Source organism: Typopeltis vanoorti, chromosome 14, assembly GCF_054136105.1.
Source record: "Typopeltis vanoorti isolate ZY-2024b chromosome 14, IOZ_Tvanoo_1.0, whole genome shotgun sequence".
Lineage (NCBI taxonomy): Eukaryota > Metazoa > Arthropoda > Arachnida > Uropygi > Thelyphonidae > Typopeltis > Typopeltis vanoorti.
Window position 1 is genome coordinate 19745347 of NC_143562.1, and position 15324 is coordinate 19760670.

The 15324-nt window shown below is 37.9% G+C and overlaps 1 protein-coding gene across 1 annotated transcript in view; it reads left to right on the forward strand.

Annotated features, from left to right (window-relative positions):
* LOC150099279 (netrin receptor UNC5C-like) overlaps window positions 1-15324 on the forward strand; it is a 189794-nt gene that overhangs the window by 33297 nt on the left and 141173 nt on the right. Inside the window, exon 2 of the mRNA XM_090404301.1 lies at window positions 14625-14984. Coding sequence (XP_090260427.1) covers window positions 14625-14984 — 360 coding nt within the window. The remainder of the gene's footprint in view (window positions 1-14624; window positions 14985-15324) is intronic.

Below are 15324 nucleotides of genomic sequence, written 5' to 3' on the forward strand. Positions count from 1 at the left end.
ACCAAAAATCAACGTACAGTCAGAAATCCACTTTTTAGGTGAGTACCCGGATGCTTGTTAATATCCTTTTTATGATATAATAATGTGTCTTCAACAAGCGATTGTTGAAAATACAATTGTTTTCAACAATATGAAAATAAATACAGTACGTCTGCTGACTGAAAAATGTAGAAAACCGATACGCTTAACTTGCGGATATATGGTGCTGCTACCTAGTGGTAGTTTTGACTACCCGTATCTCTAAAGAAAACAGTTATTTAAATTGTTTATTTCATGGAAGCAGCGAGGTCTTGAAGTTCATTATTATCAGCAGTTCTATCATAAACATGTCTCACAGGAAAGAACACGCTTGAGTCCCGATGAAGGAGGATTTTGCCACTTCGTCAAGTGTGTATAACAGAAACAAAGACATCTTGTATGCTTAAAAAGCACTCGGTTGAAATTTGAGCAATAACCTCTCGTCTCAAGTGGATAGAGATATTTAGAAAAGCACATTGCCTTTCCTCAGGGTGTCATTTAGACTTGGCGATAACAAAATCTGTCTCTGTGAACGACGTATTGGAAGGGAATTTTGAATGCGAAATCATTCATAACGCCCAACACCCCTTATAGAGTTAAAGAGGTGCTTGTGCGATTTTAAGAGGTGGGCAACACCTGCAAAGTTTATTACTTATTATTTTTTATGATTCTATAGCTCTTTTCACTCTTTGATCTTGAACAGAACTGTCAGTTGCACAACATTTTTAAAAGATGGCGTTGAAATGCATCATCTCTTTTCACTATGAAACGTTAGTCCTTATAAGGACTGTCTTAAAAGGGCAAGGCAAGAATGCTTTTCATCTTCCCCGTTATCTGTAGAGGACAGTGTAGGGATAAGGTGTTATTGAGCTATTAAAGCTCTGATCATGGCAGGAGGGTAACAGCAATAGCCGAGCCTCAGTTAGAACTTCATTGGCGATGTTTAAGTAAAAAAAATAATGGAAATAATAAATTATTAACAATAATAATAATGGAAATAATAATAATAATAACAACTCTAAAAAGTCGGACGATGCCTAGACCACTTCATAGTGGCCGAAAGACCGTCCAACTCAGTGACGGGTTTCCCCACCACCGAGCAGAACCGCTCATATTTCCAGGGAAGGGCATCCACCGACAAATCCCCCCCCCCCCAAGAGACTCAATATGCTCTCAGCAAAACCCTCTCACCGGGAGAAAACCTAAGAGAGCGAAACTCAGCGTCCCAGGGGGGTAACAGCAACAGCCGAGCCTCAATTAGAACTTCATTGGCTACAGCATTGCCATCGATTACCCTCCAAGGGCATTAATTAATCACCGACTGTTTAAGTAAAGGGTAAAATCTCAAAAAATCGGACGATCTCTAGGCCACTCCATAGTGGGCGAAAGACCGTCCTAATCTCAGCGTTGGTTCCACTCAGTGACGGGCTCCCCGACCACCGAGCAGAACCGCTCTAATTCCGAAGAAAATCATTCACCGACAAAGCCCCTCAGTGGGCTGTGCCGGAGAACACCTTCCCCAGAGACTCAAATTGCTCCCTTAGGGCAAAAACCTTAAGAGAGCGAACTCAAATACTCTCGAATCTCAGCGACCCTGGGGGATAACAGCAACAGCCGAACCTCAGTTAAACTTCATTGGTACAGCATTGCCATCCATTACCCTCCAAGGGTAATGAATGAATCAATCACTGCATCTCACGGTCGATTCATCACCCACAATGAAACGTTACATGAAAAATAGATATTATATACGAATGGCATTTAAAAGAAAAATTGGTGTGTTTAGAAAAATTTTATCATTAAACGATAATTATCATTTTTTTTTTCTGTAATGATAAAGTCTAATTTATTAAATATAGTATTTTTTTTTTATATATAATCGAGACAAATAATATCAGACAGTGCAAACTTCAGTTTATGTTTATCTTGGTTAGAAGCAAAAGATTTGGGTGAATTAACGGCCTTATATGGAAGGAGCAGAAAATTTCGTCTTGGAATCTAGGACTTTTCATCCCGGAAACATGCAAACCAACCATAGAACACACATATATTTGCCTTAGATTTCAAATCTAATTCCTTAGATTTGAAATCTAAGGAATTATCAAAGAATTTTTGTACAGCTAAGCCATATTTTAAGCCGATCCAATGCCCTGTCGACCCAAATTTTAAACTATAATTTGGTTTATGTATGACTAGAGCATTAGCTCGCGTAGCCTGTAATTTTTTTTTTTCTTTAATTAATGAATATGAATTTCTTAGGAGTTATGTTTCTTTCCACTTATATTCCCCCCACTGACTCTGACAATAAACACACCGGTGCAAAATTCAAAATTCAACGTGCATTCCAAATTCCAACGCCGAACGTTTGGAATGGGGAACATCTTATCACTAAGCTAGGAACGGATCGTATATTTCGGTCTTGACGACGTAACATTTGTCGTCATGGAAACCCAGATGCTTTAGATTATTATCATATTAAAGTGTCACACCGGGTAATGAAATTCGTATACTACATAAGGATTTTCATAGAAGTCCGATGGCATATCAGAAGTTCTTGAAAATATTTGGTTAGTACACGACAAAAAAAAAAAAAAAAAAAAAAAAAAAAAAAAAAAAAAAACATTGCGTAAATGTTACAGCAATGATTTTGTTCCTATTACTAAATTTGCGTGCTTTATATTTTTGCATTCCATGAAATAAAACAAATGAAGGTTACAAATAAAGATTTATTATTTTTATTAAATAAAATAAATAATTTTAATTCCTTATTATTTCTCAAATTCGATGCATCCACTTCCCAAGTTTGCACGTCAGTTTTAGATTGTTCTAAGTCATATTACGTGTAAGAAACAGAAACGCACTGTTGGAGATTTTCTTCCTTTTAAAAAAACAATACAAAAATGATCGACTGTCAATTTCCCGGATGTGGAAACTCGTTGTTCCAAACGAACATATTTCTCATTGTTATCAAATGAGCGCGCAGCACCAACTATGACACTGCACGCGCGCCTTCAATTGTTTCCAACTTAACGCGTATATATTACACGAAAGTGGGAAGAATGGCATTTTTTTTTAAAACAATGTTGTTTGAATTGAAATGATAAAAATAGATTGAAATAGAACACAGCAAAAGGTTGAATGTGTTACTTTCTGTAGACATTAGGATACACATTAAAATTTCTTGCACAAACATTACACAAACTATCTTTATTTCTTTGCCATTAACACAAGACTAAATTAAGATACTAAAAGAAGAAACCACTCTTTGCGGTGACCTCTAAGTTGAATTGAAGAGTGCATCTTCTTTATGCAGGTATAGAATGGAGTATATTTTTCAAACGGTGCCATTTTTTTCTACGAAAATTTCCCACGAAGATGGATTGGTTGCCAGGGGCATTGAGCGGCTGCCTCACTCATCACATTTAGCACCGCGAGACTTCTATTTTATGGCAAGCAATTAGAGATAAAGTCTGTCCTCACAGACCTAAGACCATTTTATAACTGGAAGAAGCAATCATCGCCGAATTTTAAAGTCTTACAGTAGATTTATGTCATTTACGGATTTTCCAAGTCCCCGTCTCTCTTCCATCCCCCATCCAGCCAATCACATGATTAGGGTTGTATAAAGAATAAAATAAAATAAAAGTGCATATAGAATGCTTTAAGAGAATATTATCATTAAAAAAAAAAAACTCAAACGTAATGTGTTTATTTATTTAATGAAAATTATTTATTTTCGATGTCTTTTTTTTTAATTTCCTTTTTAATTCAATTTGCATGCAAAGATTCGCTGTCAAAACCATAAAAGCCTTGACGTTTGCACATTTTTCAAAGGCTTTATGCAATGGAAAGAAAAAAAAAATGACAGGTTGAAAAAAAGTAATTCAGAATCGCCTCTAGAATCACCAAGGGACTTTTCTTTGTCACCTTTGTTATTAATATTTACAGATCTTTATGAGTTTCAGTCGATTTATTTAAATTTTAATAACATGCAAATACAGATACGCGTTTATAGCCAAAATGCTGGCGACTGTTTCAACAATATAGATGACTACGTAACAATGTATTTAAAGCACGCAAGCGCAGACATTTGCTTGTAAACAAAGCGTTTATTTATTTATTTATTTATTTATTTATTTATATAGTAGTTGATCGGAAACTTAAGGTAGAACAGAAAAGCTTTGAAATCGTAACGCCTTCTGTCAAAGGGTGGTGACAGCTCTCGTGCAGGAGTTAACCAATACAGAACGTCCCAAAGAATACATCTCTTAGGGGGGGGGGGCTGTCGTATATTTAATTTTCGATTTACATAGACCCTATTTTGAAGCTACGTAATAGACAACTTTTGAGTAGCCACGTTACTCTCCGTGTGTGTGTGCGTGCGTGCATATATACCTCCAGCTGGAAGGTTGTCTGAACAACCCTAGAGACGGACGCTTATTGTGATGGATGCAGGTGCACAGTAGGGGGGGGGGGGAGGAGGAGGGTTAAGATCGATTGCTCGCCCGATATTAAAATGAAAAAAGCAAAAGTTGCATGAATAGAACCGTACGTCTTCAATCACGTGATTTCGTATCTGATGGTTAAAAAAAAAAGTAAGAAAGCAAAAAAAAAAAAAAAAAGGAAGGCAAGGCAGATGATTAAATATTTCATTCGTGGACTCTTTAAGAGCGCGTGACGTCACCGAAAAAAGGAATGCACGATTCTCCTCTCTCTCTCTCTCTCGCGAGGATTGCTACGAAGCACGTGGGCCTAAGGAAAGCGGCGTTCCTGTTCGTTTTCAGAAGCGCGACATCATTCTTTGTCCGCACTCCACTCCGATGACATTTATAAAGCGAAGTCGTAAGTGTCCCGAACACAGCGGCTCCTCTTTGGCAAACGGATACTTCGTTGATCCGTCCGCACATAAAAATCCCCCCAAGAGGGAATTAATGAGACAACCATGGTTGCAGCTTACCCGTCCCTAATGAGCTAAGCAAGTAAAACTACTTGTTTGGTTTAAATTAGAAAACAAGAATTAATGCGTGTGTGTGCAGGGGGGTATTATTTTCCCCTTTAACCAGAGGTTACTGGTCATACTATTGGGAAACAAAATTCTTAAGTCATGCACAAACTGCGACCATTTATAATTGCCGCTGTGCAACGCGTGTTTTGGAATTAAGGCTTAGATGACGACATAAATAAAACCCAGATGGCTATTGATTCCCAATGTCGTTAAGGTCCAAGAAGGGTGCAATAGGATCATATAAAGCTCAATTCTACCAGGGTTTAGGTTTTAGTCGTTCATTAAATCCCGCTCCCAGTCTGCAGCGAATTTATGCTGGTTAAAAAAAAAAAAAAAAAAAAATAGCGTGCAGGATCTCTAAATAAAAAAAAAAAAACGCTCATAAAATACGTTGATTCATTAATTTTGTCTTCCTTTTTCCAAACGACTTTTTAGTATTATGCGTTCCATTGTTACTTGATTTTATCTTCAATATTAGCATTCCATTGTTGCGTGATTTTTTTATTTTTTATTTTTTTTTCATTGATCTTTTGGCAAATTCGGTTATTTTGTTGATGAATTGCATGCAAAGAGCTAAATTGCTTTATTTATTTAAAACAATTTAGACGAAAGTCTATCGTTCGTAATCTATTTATTTCTTTATTTTTAAATTTCAGTGAATGCTGATTAAGTTAATGGTTTAAATCTTTTTGGTTAGACGAACATCGGAATAATAAAAAAAAAAAAAAATCACGCCTTATCACACGCCATATTAAATCGAAAAATCACAAAAATAAAAAAGTTCGATACACGTAAAATGAAGTATTACGAAATAAAGAATATAATATATATCTTTTTCAATAATCGGCGAGGACTGTAGCGCCACTCAGATAAAGTGAGCATAATGAGAACTAATGTATATAACTAAGTATGCAGTATACGTAAAACTCATTAAAATTCTGACTGCTGGAAAAATAAAACTAAATCCTCTCAGTGCCCTGCATTTTTCGAAAGAGGTGGGCAAAACTCTTTTAGCCCTAACTAACTATTAAGAAATCGGTATGCAGATAATCTTCATCCTTTGATGGCACTGATAGTTGAACTCATGAGTGCTAATGATTTCGATGACTACGGAAAACAAGTGCTGCCATCTCGTGGCTTTAAATCCTAACACTCACCTTGTTATCTGTAAATAGTAAGAGTTCCACAGTCGAAACACGAAAAAATCAGCCTACAATGGTATTTCTGTAGTCGATGAATAGAATTAACCCTACAGCTGTCTTTCTTCTATCGGTCGTTTTTTTTTTTTTTTTTATACTCACTAATTTCAGTTTTCATTTTAGCTGTCATCCGTTACAGCAGTAGCGACGTCACCTGGCAACCCTCAGCAAGAAAGACGTACTTAAACGATCTCAAAGTGAAGGGGAAAAAAAAAACGTAATTGTTGCATTGCATATACTCTATTCATGCTGTTAATTGTGTTTAGCTTATTATAAAACAACAATACTGATTCCGTCACAGAGCATGCGCAATAGATGCATTCCGAACAATATTATTCAAATGCTTTCTTTGGCTGTACAAATTGAGTTTCATTATTTGCTTACATTTTAACGGTATTTAGGGTGACCCATTTGGACCAATCAGATCCAATCGCGTTTATATATATAGTACTATTATTATTTTTATTTAGTACTTTTTTTTTTTGCTGTAAACACTAAAATGAATTGATTATCAGAAAAAAAAAAAAACTAGTCTACAACATGACAAACTAGTGGAATAAGTTTTTATTCTATTTTTATATTGTGTTTGAAGACCGATTATATTTACACTTGTTTATTTTGCTTCTTTTATTACAGACTCGCTTTCATTCTGCTTCCTTTGTTGACGTTGTAATGATTTGAGTAAGAAAGAAAAGCAGACGAGATATTTTCCACAACAGCGAACAATAATGAAAGCAGTAATTGAATACCATATAAACAAGTAACAATGATTTTACAATTGCTTTTCAGCGTGTAGGAGAATGTGCTGCCATCTATTGTCAATTATGGAAGTCGAGGATTGTATTTTTGTTTAAGGAATTGAATACAGTAATCCCTCGATTAGTGCGTCATTTTTTTTTCGATACCCAAATTCGGTTAGTGCTTCTCTAAAATTCTCTAAAATAATTTAGTTACCGATTTAAACATTTTACAAAGTTATTTTTTAATGGCATACTACACTATTTCCATGTACACTACGTATACTATGTTCTAAATTTTTACTGCCAATATTTATGTCGTCTGCTATAGTACACCCACGGATTCGAGACCCTTCGACACTTCTGCGCATGTCAGAAGAAGGAGAATCCATTCCGATAATAGGGTAATTGATGCGTCTTCTGGGATGAGTTGTTTATTATTACACGTCGGAAAATTAACTTCTCTTTTGTGATCATTGTAGTTTTTAAAGCGGTAACTATTTTGCTTGTATAACAGTTGGGAAATTTTATCTAATAAAGCACGTGATTTTCGCGTGTTGGCGACCAATTCATACGCCCTCCATTTCTTTCTCCCCTTCAATGATAACGTCCAAGAGTTAATTAAATCTCATTCTGAAGAATTGAGTGATTCCGACCTGCTAAATTTAGATGCACAGCGGGAAGATCCCGGAGAATATGAAAACAGTTTACCCACTGATAGTCAGCCAAAAGAGATGTCACAGAAACAATTTGAAAATAGTTTTCGTACAATCGAAGTTCTTAAGCAGCAATGCTTCGAGGCTGACCCTGATGAAAGAGAGAAGCAGCAAAATTTGCAGAAGAGTAGAAGAGGCAACAGGGCCATACCGTCAATTGTATGAAAAAAAAGAAACAGAATGCCCGCCAAACTACGTTAGCTCAATTCTTTGTTAAGAAGCAGAATAATAAATTTATATTCTGAATATGTTTTATTGACTTTCAGCTTCATGGTTTTCCTTTAACTAGGCCCTGAGACATACTCTAATTGTTTTATTTAAAAAAAAAATAATTAAGGGTCAAAAAAGAAATCTGAGGAACGAATTACACATTTTCTCGTGGGTTATATTCGATTAGTGCGTTTTCGATTAATGCGCCTGTTTTAAAGAACGCATTAATCGAGGGATTGCTGTAGTATTAAATGCATTCAGTTATCAATAGTATATTATTTTGTTCTCAAAACTTATTTTATTTATTTATCTATTTGTCATTATTATTATTATTATTTTACTTTATTTATTTATCTATTTGTCATTATTATTATTATTATTTTACTTTATTTATTTATCTATTTGTCATTATTATTATTATTATTTTACTTTATTTATTTATTATTATTATTTTACTTTATTTATTTATTTATTATTATTATTTTACTTTATTTATTATTATTATTTTACTTTATTTATTATTATTATTATTATTATTACTTTACAGACGTAATTTAAGATCTTCCAATATACGCAGACGATACAGGTATAATATGGCAGGCCTGGTTGGCCGAGCGGTTAGCGTATCCGCTCTCCAGCCAAAAGGCTGCGGGTTCGAATCCCGCCGTGGGCATGGATGTTTATGATTGTCTGTGAAAGTACTAGTGATGGTAGTCGGCAGTAGATGGCGTTGATGTTAGATGATGAAGGTTTGTGGAGTAATGAGACGAAGAGTTGTAGAGTAGATGCCCTCCCTCAATGAGTCTTTGGACTTCCTGGAGGTGTGATGTAATAATAATAATATCCATCCATAATAATGCAAGTAAAGCCCAAACAAATATGCCTGTTGTAAATAGGTAATCACAATATTAATGATAATTTTAATAAAAAAAAGAGGATGAAATTTTTTTAAAAGAAAAATATGTAATCAAGTATGTATCATATGCAATAAAAATATTATTACTATTATTATTATTAATAATTTCAGGATTAAAAAACCAATAGCCAAGGATCTGAAAGGAGACCACGACAATACCCCAATATACTTGTCCGAATACCTAACGCCATATTATCAGAAACTATTCTACCAAGCAAGGAAAGTAAAAACAGAAACAAATTACCACTTTATATGGATAAGAGACAGCAAAATATTCCTTAGAAAGACACAAGACGCAAAACCAATCGAAATAAAATCCGTAGAAGACTTCAACAGGCTGCCACATTGAAAGGAATATTGACAACTCTTAAAGAAGGAACAGCACACCAACCTACATGAATGAAGACAATCAAGCAGACTTAATCACCCCGGAACATGATAATTGCCACATTCTGAAATCAATAACAGAATGGAATCAATCCTCAAAAAAGGATATTTTCCACATCAACATCAGAAGCATTCAAAAATACTGGCTGACCCTGCAGGCTTATCTGAAGGAAGATATAGACGACATAGACATTTTATTACTGACTGAAGTATCTACGACAAACGAAGAGGCATCCTCCTACCAAATGCCACACTTACAACACAAACACTGCAGACAAACAAAACGAGGTGGAGGCATAATAATATTTACCAAGCATAAACTAGAAGTAACAGAAATAAACTATGAACTAGAATACGCAGAAAACATATGCATCGAAATTAAAAACATCAAACAAGAAAACTCCCTGATATTAAACGCAATATACAGACCACCCAACTTAAGCACCACAAAATTCCTAGAACAACTAAACAGATGGCTTTCAACCACCGAAGTAGGCTCCTCAGAGTACTTGATAATAATAGGAGACATTAATATAAACATTAGGAACATAAATAACAACACAGAACAATACCTAGACCTATTATCGGCACATAACATAACCCCATCCATACAGTCGTATACACGAGAAGAGATAGTCGGAAACACAACAACCTCAACCTGCATTGATCATATAAATATAAGGGCCCCTCCAAACAGCCACACAGCAGCCGTCATAACATGCAAACTGGCAGACCATTATTTCACAGCATTACAGTTACACACTGAACCAGAACCCATAAAACTCGGTGAGACTACAAAACAGTATCATAGCATTGTAAACGAAGCAATAGTGAACGATGAAATCAGAAAAACAGACCGGATGCAGATAGCAACTTTAGACTCTGCTGAAGCTGTATATAATAATCTTAAACTTGCATTTAACAAAATATATAACAAAGCATTAACAAAAATAAAAATATGCCCCCAAACGAAATAAAATCCATGGATAACAGATAACATACTAACAGACATACAAAGAAAAGATGCCCTATGGAAACAACTTAAGAAGTCGCCAAACAGTATCGCTTTAAAAGCTGAATACAAAAGAAAACGGAATCTCCTAACAACACAGATTAGAACGGCAAAAAGAAACTATTACAGCAACAAATTAACAACAGCTCAGAATGACATAAAGGAAGCCTGGAACCTGATTAATAAAATGCTGCACAATATACACAGAACCACTGCCTCAGAAACAATAAAACACAGCTTTGCCTGCGACCCCAAATCCCTCAAACAGTTGGCAAACAACTTTAATCAGCACTTCGTGCACTCTGTCCAAAAACTACAAGAAACAACCTTTCCTCACACATACGAACATTCTCCACTAGGTCCACGAGCAACCCAGTCGATGTGGTTCCCCACAGTAACAAAAGAAGAACTATCACTGGCAATTCAACAAATTAACCCTAACAAATGACCGGAATCAGACCAAAAGACATCAAGAAACACTCAACCAACCTATTTCCAGTTATACAAAAACTGTTAAATAAAATCTTCGAAACGGGACACATACCTGAAACATTAAAGACTGTATTAATCAACCCATATACAAACAGGGAAAAAGAAACATAAGTAATTACAGACCCACCGCCACGTTGCCTGTAATCAACCAAATCATGGAGCGCATTGTGCATCACAAACTCTCCACATACGTTGAAAAATTTCAAATCATACCCAAAACACAATATGGCTTTCAAAAAAAAATAAATAAATAAAGGAACAGCAACACTCCTGGAAGATTTCACAGACCTAATAAACGCTGCATTGGATAAAAACAGAATAACATTAGTGGTATTCATTGACCTAACAAAAGCATTTGACACACTAACACACAAAACCTTGTTAACGAAACTAACGCATATCGGAATTGGAGGTCGTCTACTCCAGTGGTTTAAAGCATACACGAAAAACAGAAAGCACACCACACGTATAGGATCAGCGTACAGCAAAGAGGTACGGTAATCTGTGGAGTACCGCAAGGAGCTGTCCTATCTCCCATTCTATTTAACATATACACACACGACATAAGCCATGTTCCCTTAAAAAGTAAAATCTTCCAGTACGCAGACGACACGGCCATAGTATCCATTCACAACAACGCAAATATCGCTTACACAAATATGCAACACGAGATCAATCACATAACTAACTGGTTAACCGAAAAAAGGCATATATATAAACCCTGGAAAAACAAAGCTAATGATATTCAAAAACCCTGCCCATAGAAACTAAATATCTCACTATCCGACATTAATCCTCCTATACACAAAGCGCAGAACCTAAAATCACAACCATCACACAGGTGAAAACAACAGGCTATCTCGGACTTCACTTCGATGCTGATCAAAGTTGGAATAGCCATACAAACTACCTTCATACCAAGCTTAGGATAATAGCAAGCAAACTATACGGATTAAAAGACATTGCCCCAACCCACGTAAAAATACTAATCTATAAAGCATTATCTGAAAACATTTTAAGATATGCAATCACATCATACGCATTCTGCGCAGGCTACAGACTTAACAGGCTACAATGGCTGCAAGATAAAATGGTAAAACTGATCTTCTGGGAACAACCCACTCTTATGCAGGAAGCACAGACAAAACATAAAATATTTAAGGTGAAACACTTACGCCACTACACAGTCATGTTAAAACATTACTAAAGCCCAACCTATAGAGTAACCAGAACAACATATCAAATAACAAGCCCACAGTTAACAAGAGCTGAAACAGTCGCTATATCAATATTATAGCGAGAATGAAAATTAGAGCAATTCCTCTTTCTCTCTCCCCCCCCCCCCCCCACAAACCTATGACAAACCCCCTCTCAAAAACCATCACTACAAGAACACAAAGAAACAAACACACCATGTCTAAATCCAACCCTATTTGCAAAAAAAAAAAAAAAAAAAAAAGGAGAAGAAAAAAGTTAAACTGTAATAGCAGTTGAAGTCTTCCAAGCACGTACCAACAAACAGTAAAATCAACACCTGGCTTGCGACCAGTGTGGAAACATAACCATGAAACCACCGCCATCTATCATCTTCCTCAGATAAGCTCTGCTCCCCCCACCCCCCCCCCCCCCCACCCCCCCCCCCCCCCACCCCCCCCCCCCCCCACCCCCCCCCCCCCCCACCCCCCCCCCCCCCCACCCCCCCCCCCCCCCACCCCCCCCCCCCCCCACCCCCCCCCCCCCCCACCCCCCCCCCCCCCCACCCCCCCCCCCCCCCACCCCCCCCCCCCCCCACCCCCCCCCCCCCCCACCCCCCCCCCCCCCCACCCCCCCCCCCCCCCACCCCCCCCCCCCCCCACCCCCCCCCCCCCCCACCCCCCCCCCCCCCCACCCCCCCCCCCCCCCACCCCCCCCCCCCCCCACCCCCCCCCCCCCCCACCCCCCCCCCCCCCCACCCCCCCCCCCCCCCACCCCCCCCCCCCCCCACCCCCCCCCCCCCCCACCCCCCCCCCCCCCCACCCCCCCCCCCCCCCACCCCCCCCCCCCCCCACCCCCCCCCCCCCCCACCCCCCCCCCCCCCCACCCCCCCCCCCCCCCACCCCCCCCCCCCCACCAGCAAAGGTAGTAAATGTTTCACAGAATGAAGAACACTTACCTCTATATATAAATATCCCGTAGATCAAATCGATCTACCAGCATCAGTAGCAAATATTTTACAAAATAAATAAACTTTTCTTCAGAAAATCATAACGACTATTTAAATCACTGATCACATATATAAACACTTGGCAACCGCCATTACGCCCCGCCGTTTATCCTTTCTGCGATAGCTACCGTTAAACTTCGTAAAATGTCAACAGGCCAATAAAGAAATAAAAGTCTCTTAATATAATATTATAATATGAAATATTTAAAGGTGCGTATAATATTTCTATAATTTTAGAAAATATTTTAAAAATATTTAAAAATATTTATATTAGTACTAGGTAGAATATAAGTTGCAGTATTATTACTAATAAAATAAGATAAACTATTAATTATGTATGTGAATGTACTGTTAAACGACTTTACCCCTGTAGTTAGTTATACGCATTCGTGCTCTGAGGTTTTTTAATCCTTGTGTATATGCGGGATGGTGGCTATAAATAAATTACATCATCATCAGTATATGATGAGATTACTGCAGTAATGCAAATGAGACATTTTCTACAAAGGGTTAACTTTTCAAATTGTTCGCTGCTTTTGTGATCATTTATTCAAAACTATCACTACAGATAATCAAAATATATACATTTATATTTATATATGCGTTTATTTATTTTTATTGAGTTTGTCAGGTTCATTTAAACGCAGCTTTAGCTTACTCTTGTGAATCATTTAGTGGATACATCATCAGCAGTGTCAGGGACAAACAGTGCATATATGTGTGGCCTGAAACTGGCAGTTGGTTAGCGGAGTTAATGGACCGTAGCTGAACGGACAGCAGTTTACGGTCATTTCAGCAAACAGTTAATTGGTTCGGACTTTTTTTTTTTTTGAGGGAGGTTATCCCCCCCACAGTATTTAAACAGCCTGAATAGATGTTTGGACATCTGGAAGTATTGACAACCTCTAATGTACCGTGGACATCAACAGAGAGAACTCGTCCCCAGTTGTAAATGGTAGCATTGTATCGTCTGTAGCTAGCTGAAGATCAGATGCGGCCCAATTCCTATCTAAAATTAGTTTAACTCCTTAAATAGAATTAAACTCTATGTGGTCAACGTAAACAAACCAATTGGAAAGTGAGTACGTTATCTACTAGGCTAACCTAACTTGGCCAGCTTTATCAAAACATTCTAATCGAAAAAAAAAAAAAAAAAATTGTTGAATTCAAGTTCATAAAAATACCGAAAAGTTGAAAGGTTTCATGCTCTCCTAAATGAACTCATTTTTATCTGGAATAATCGTGTGGGATCGATTTCGTTGTCAAAAATTCGCAGCTTAATGTAAATGGCACAAGAAGTGAATTAAGTTGTACTACAGGCAGTAATTGGCCGCGTGATCTGGTGGGATGGGAACAAGTTCCTCGTATCTTTAGTCTCAACACGCACACGTGGTATATCAGCAGAAGATAAGCGCACAAGTTAAACGCCAGGGAATTTTGCTTAAGAAAAGCGATTTCCCTACAAACGTAAGATAAGTAAGTGGGTTTGTTGTGATGTAGGCACTTTGTTATCTGCTTGCTGACTGCCTGGATGTCACTATTGCAGCTTTAAGATGTGCTTTGTCTCGTTCGACGACAAACGTTCACTTCATAGGTGGCGTTGATAAAGTTTGATTCACACGTTGAGCAGGAGCTCCCCTGGTGGTGATTACTGTAAACTTTTTTTAAATTCTAAAAAAAAAAAAAAAAAAAAAGTGATCGTTAATGAACTTTTATTTTTTTCTTGTAGGAGGATTACTCCTGGATCCCTTGCCAACAGATGATCCTGAACCGTCCAATGATCCTGCGTTTCTGGAAGAACCTCAGGATACTTACGTCATCAGAAACAAACCGGCTACGCTAACTTGCAAAGCAAGGCACGCGCTCCAAGTGTACTTCGAATGCAATGGAAGAGCGGCCCACCATCGTCACCACAGCCAACAGGAGTTTGTAGATCCCATGACCGGAGTGAGACACTTGGAAGTGTCCGTGGATGTCTCTAGGAACGAAGTGGAGGAGTACTTTGGGTTAGATGGATACGGGTGCGTCTGCTTGGCCTGGTCTTCGATTAGGAAGGTGAAGAGCCGAAGAGCTGGAGTCAAAGTAGCTTGTAAGTATCATCCCTCTTTGGTTTTAATTAAAGAGGGAAAAAAGTCATTCCTTCTGATAGTTTGGTTACTTTTTTTTTTTTTTTTTCTTAAATCCTAAATGGTCCAGTTTGGGCTTTTTACACGTATTCAATGGGAATGGGGGGGGGGTGTAGTTCTTTAATCAAAACTGCGGAACATATTCCGATTCTAATAGATTCGTACCCCCCTGTCATTTTTCTCCACCCCTCCCTGAGTATTTACCATCGCGAAGTGCAAATCTCCCTTCTTCCAGAAAGGTTGATTAAGCCTCGCCACCGAAATGCCTTCGCCATCACCGGAACGAACGAAAATTTAACGTTT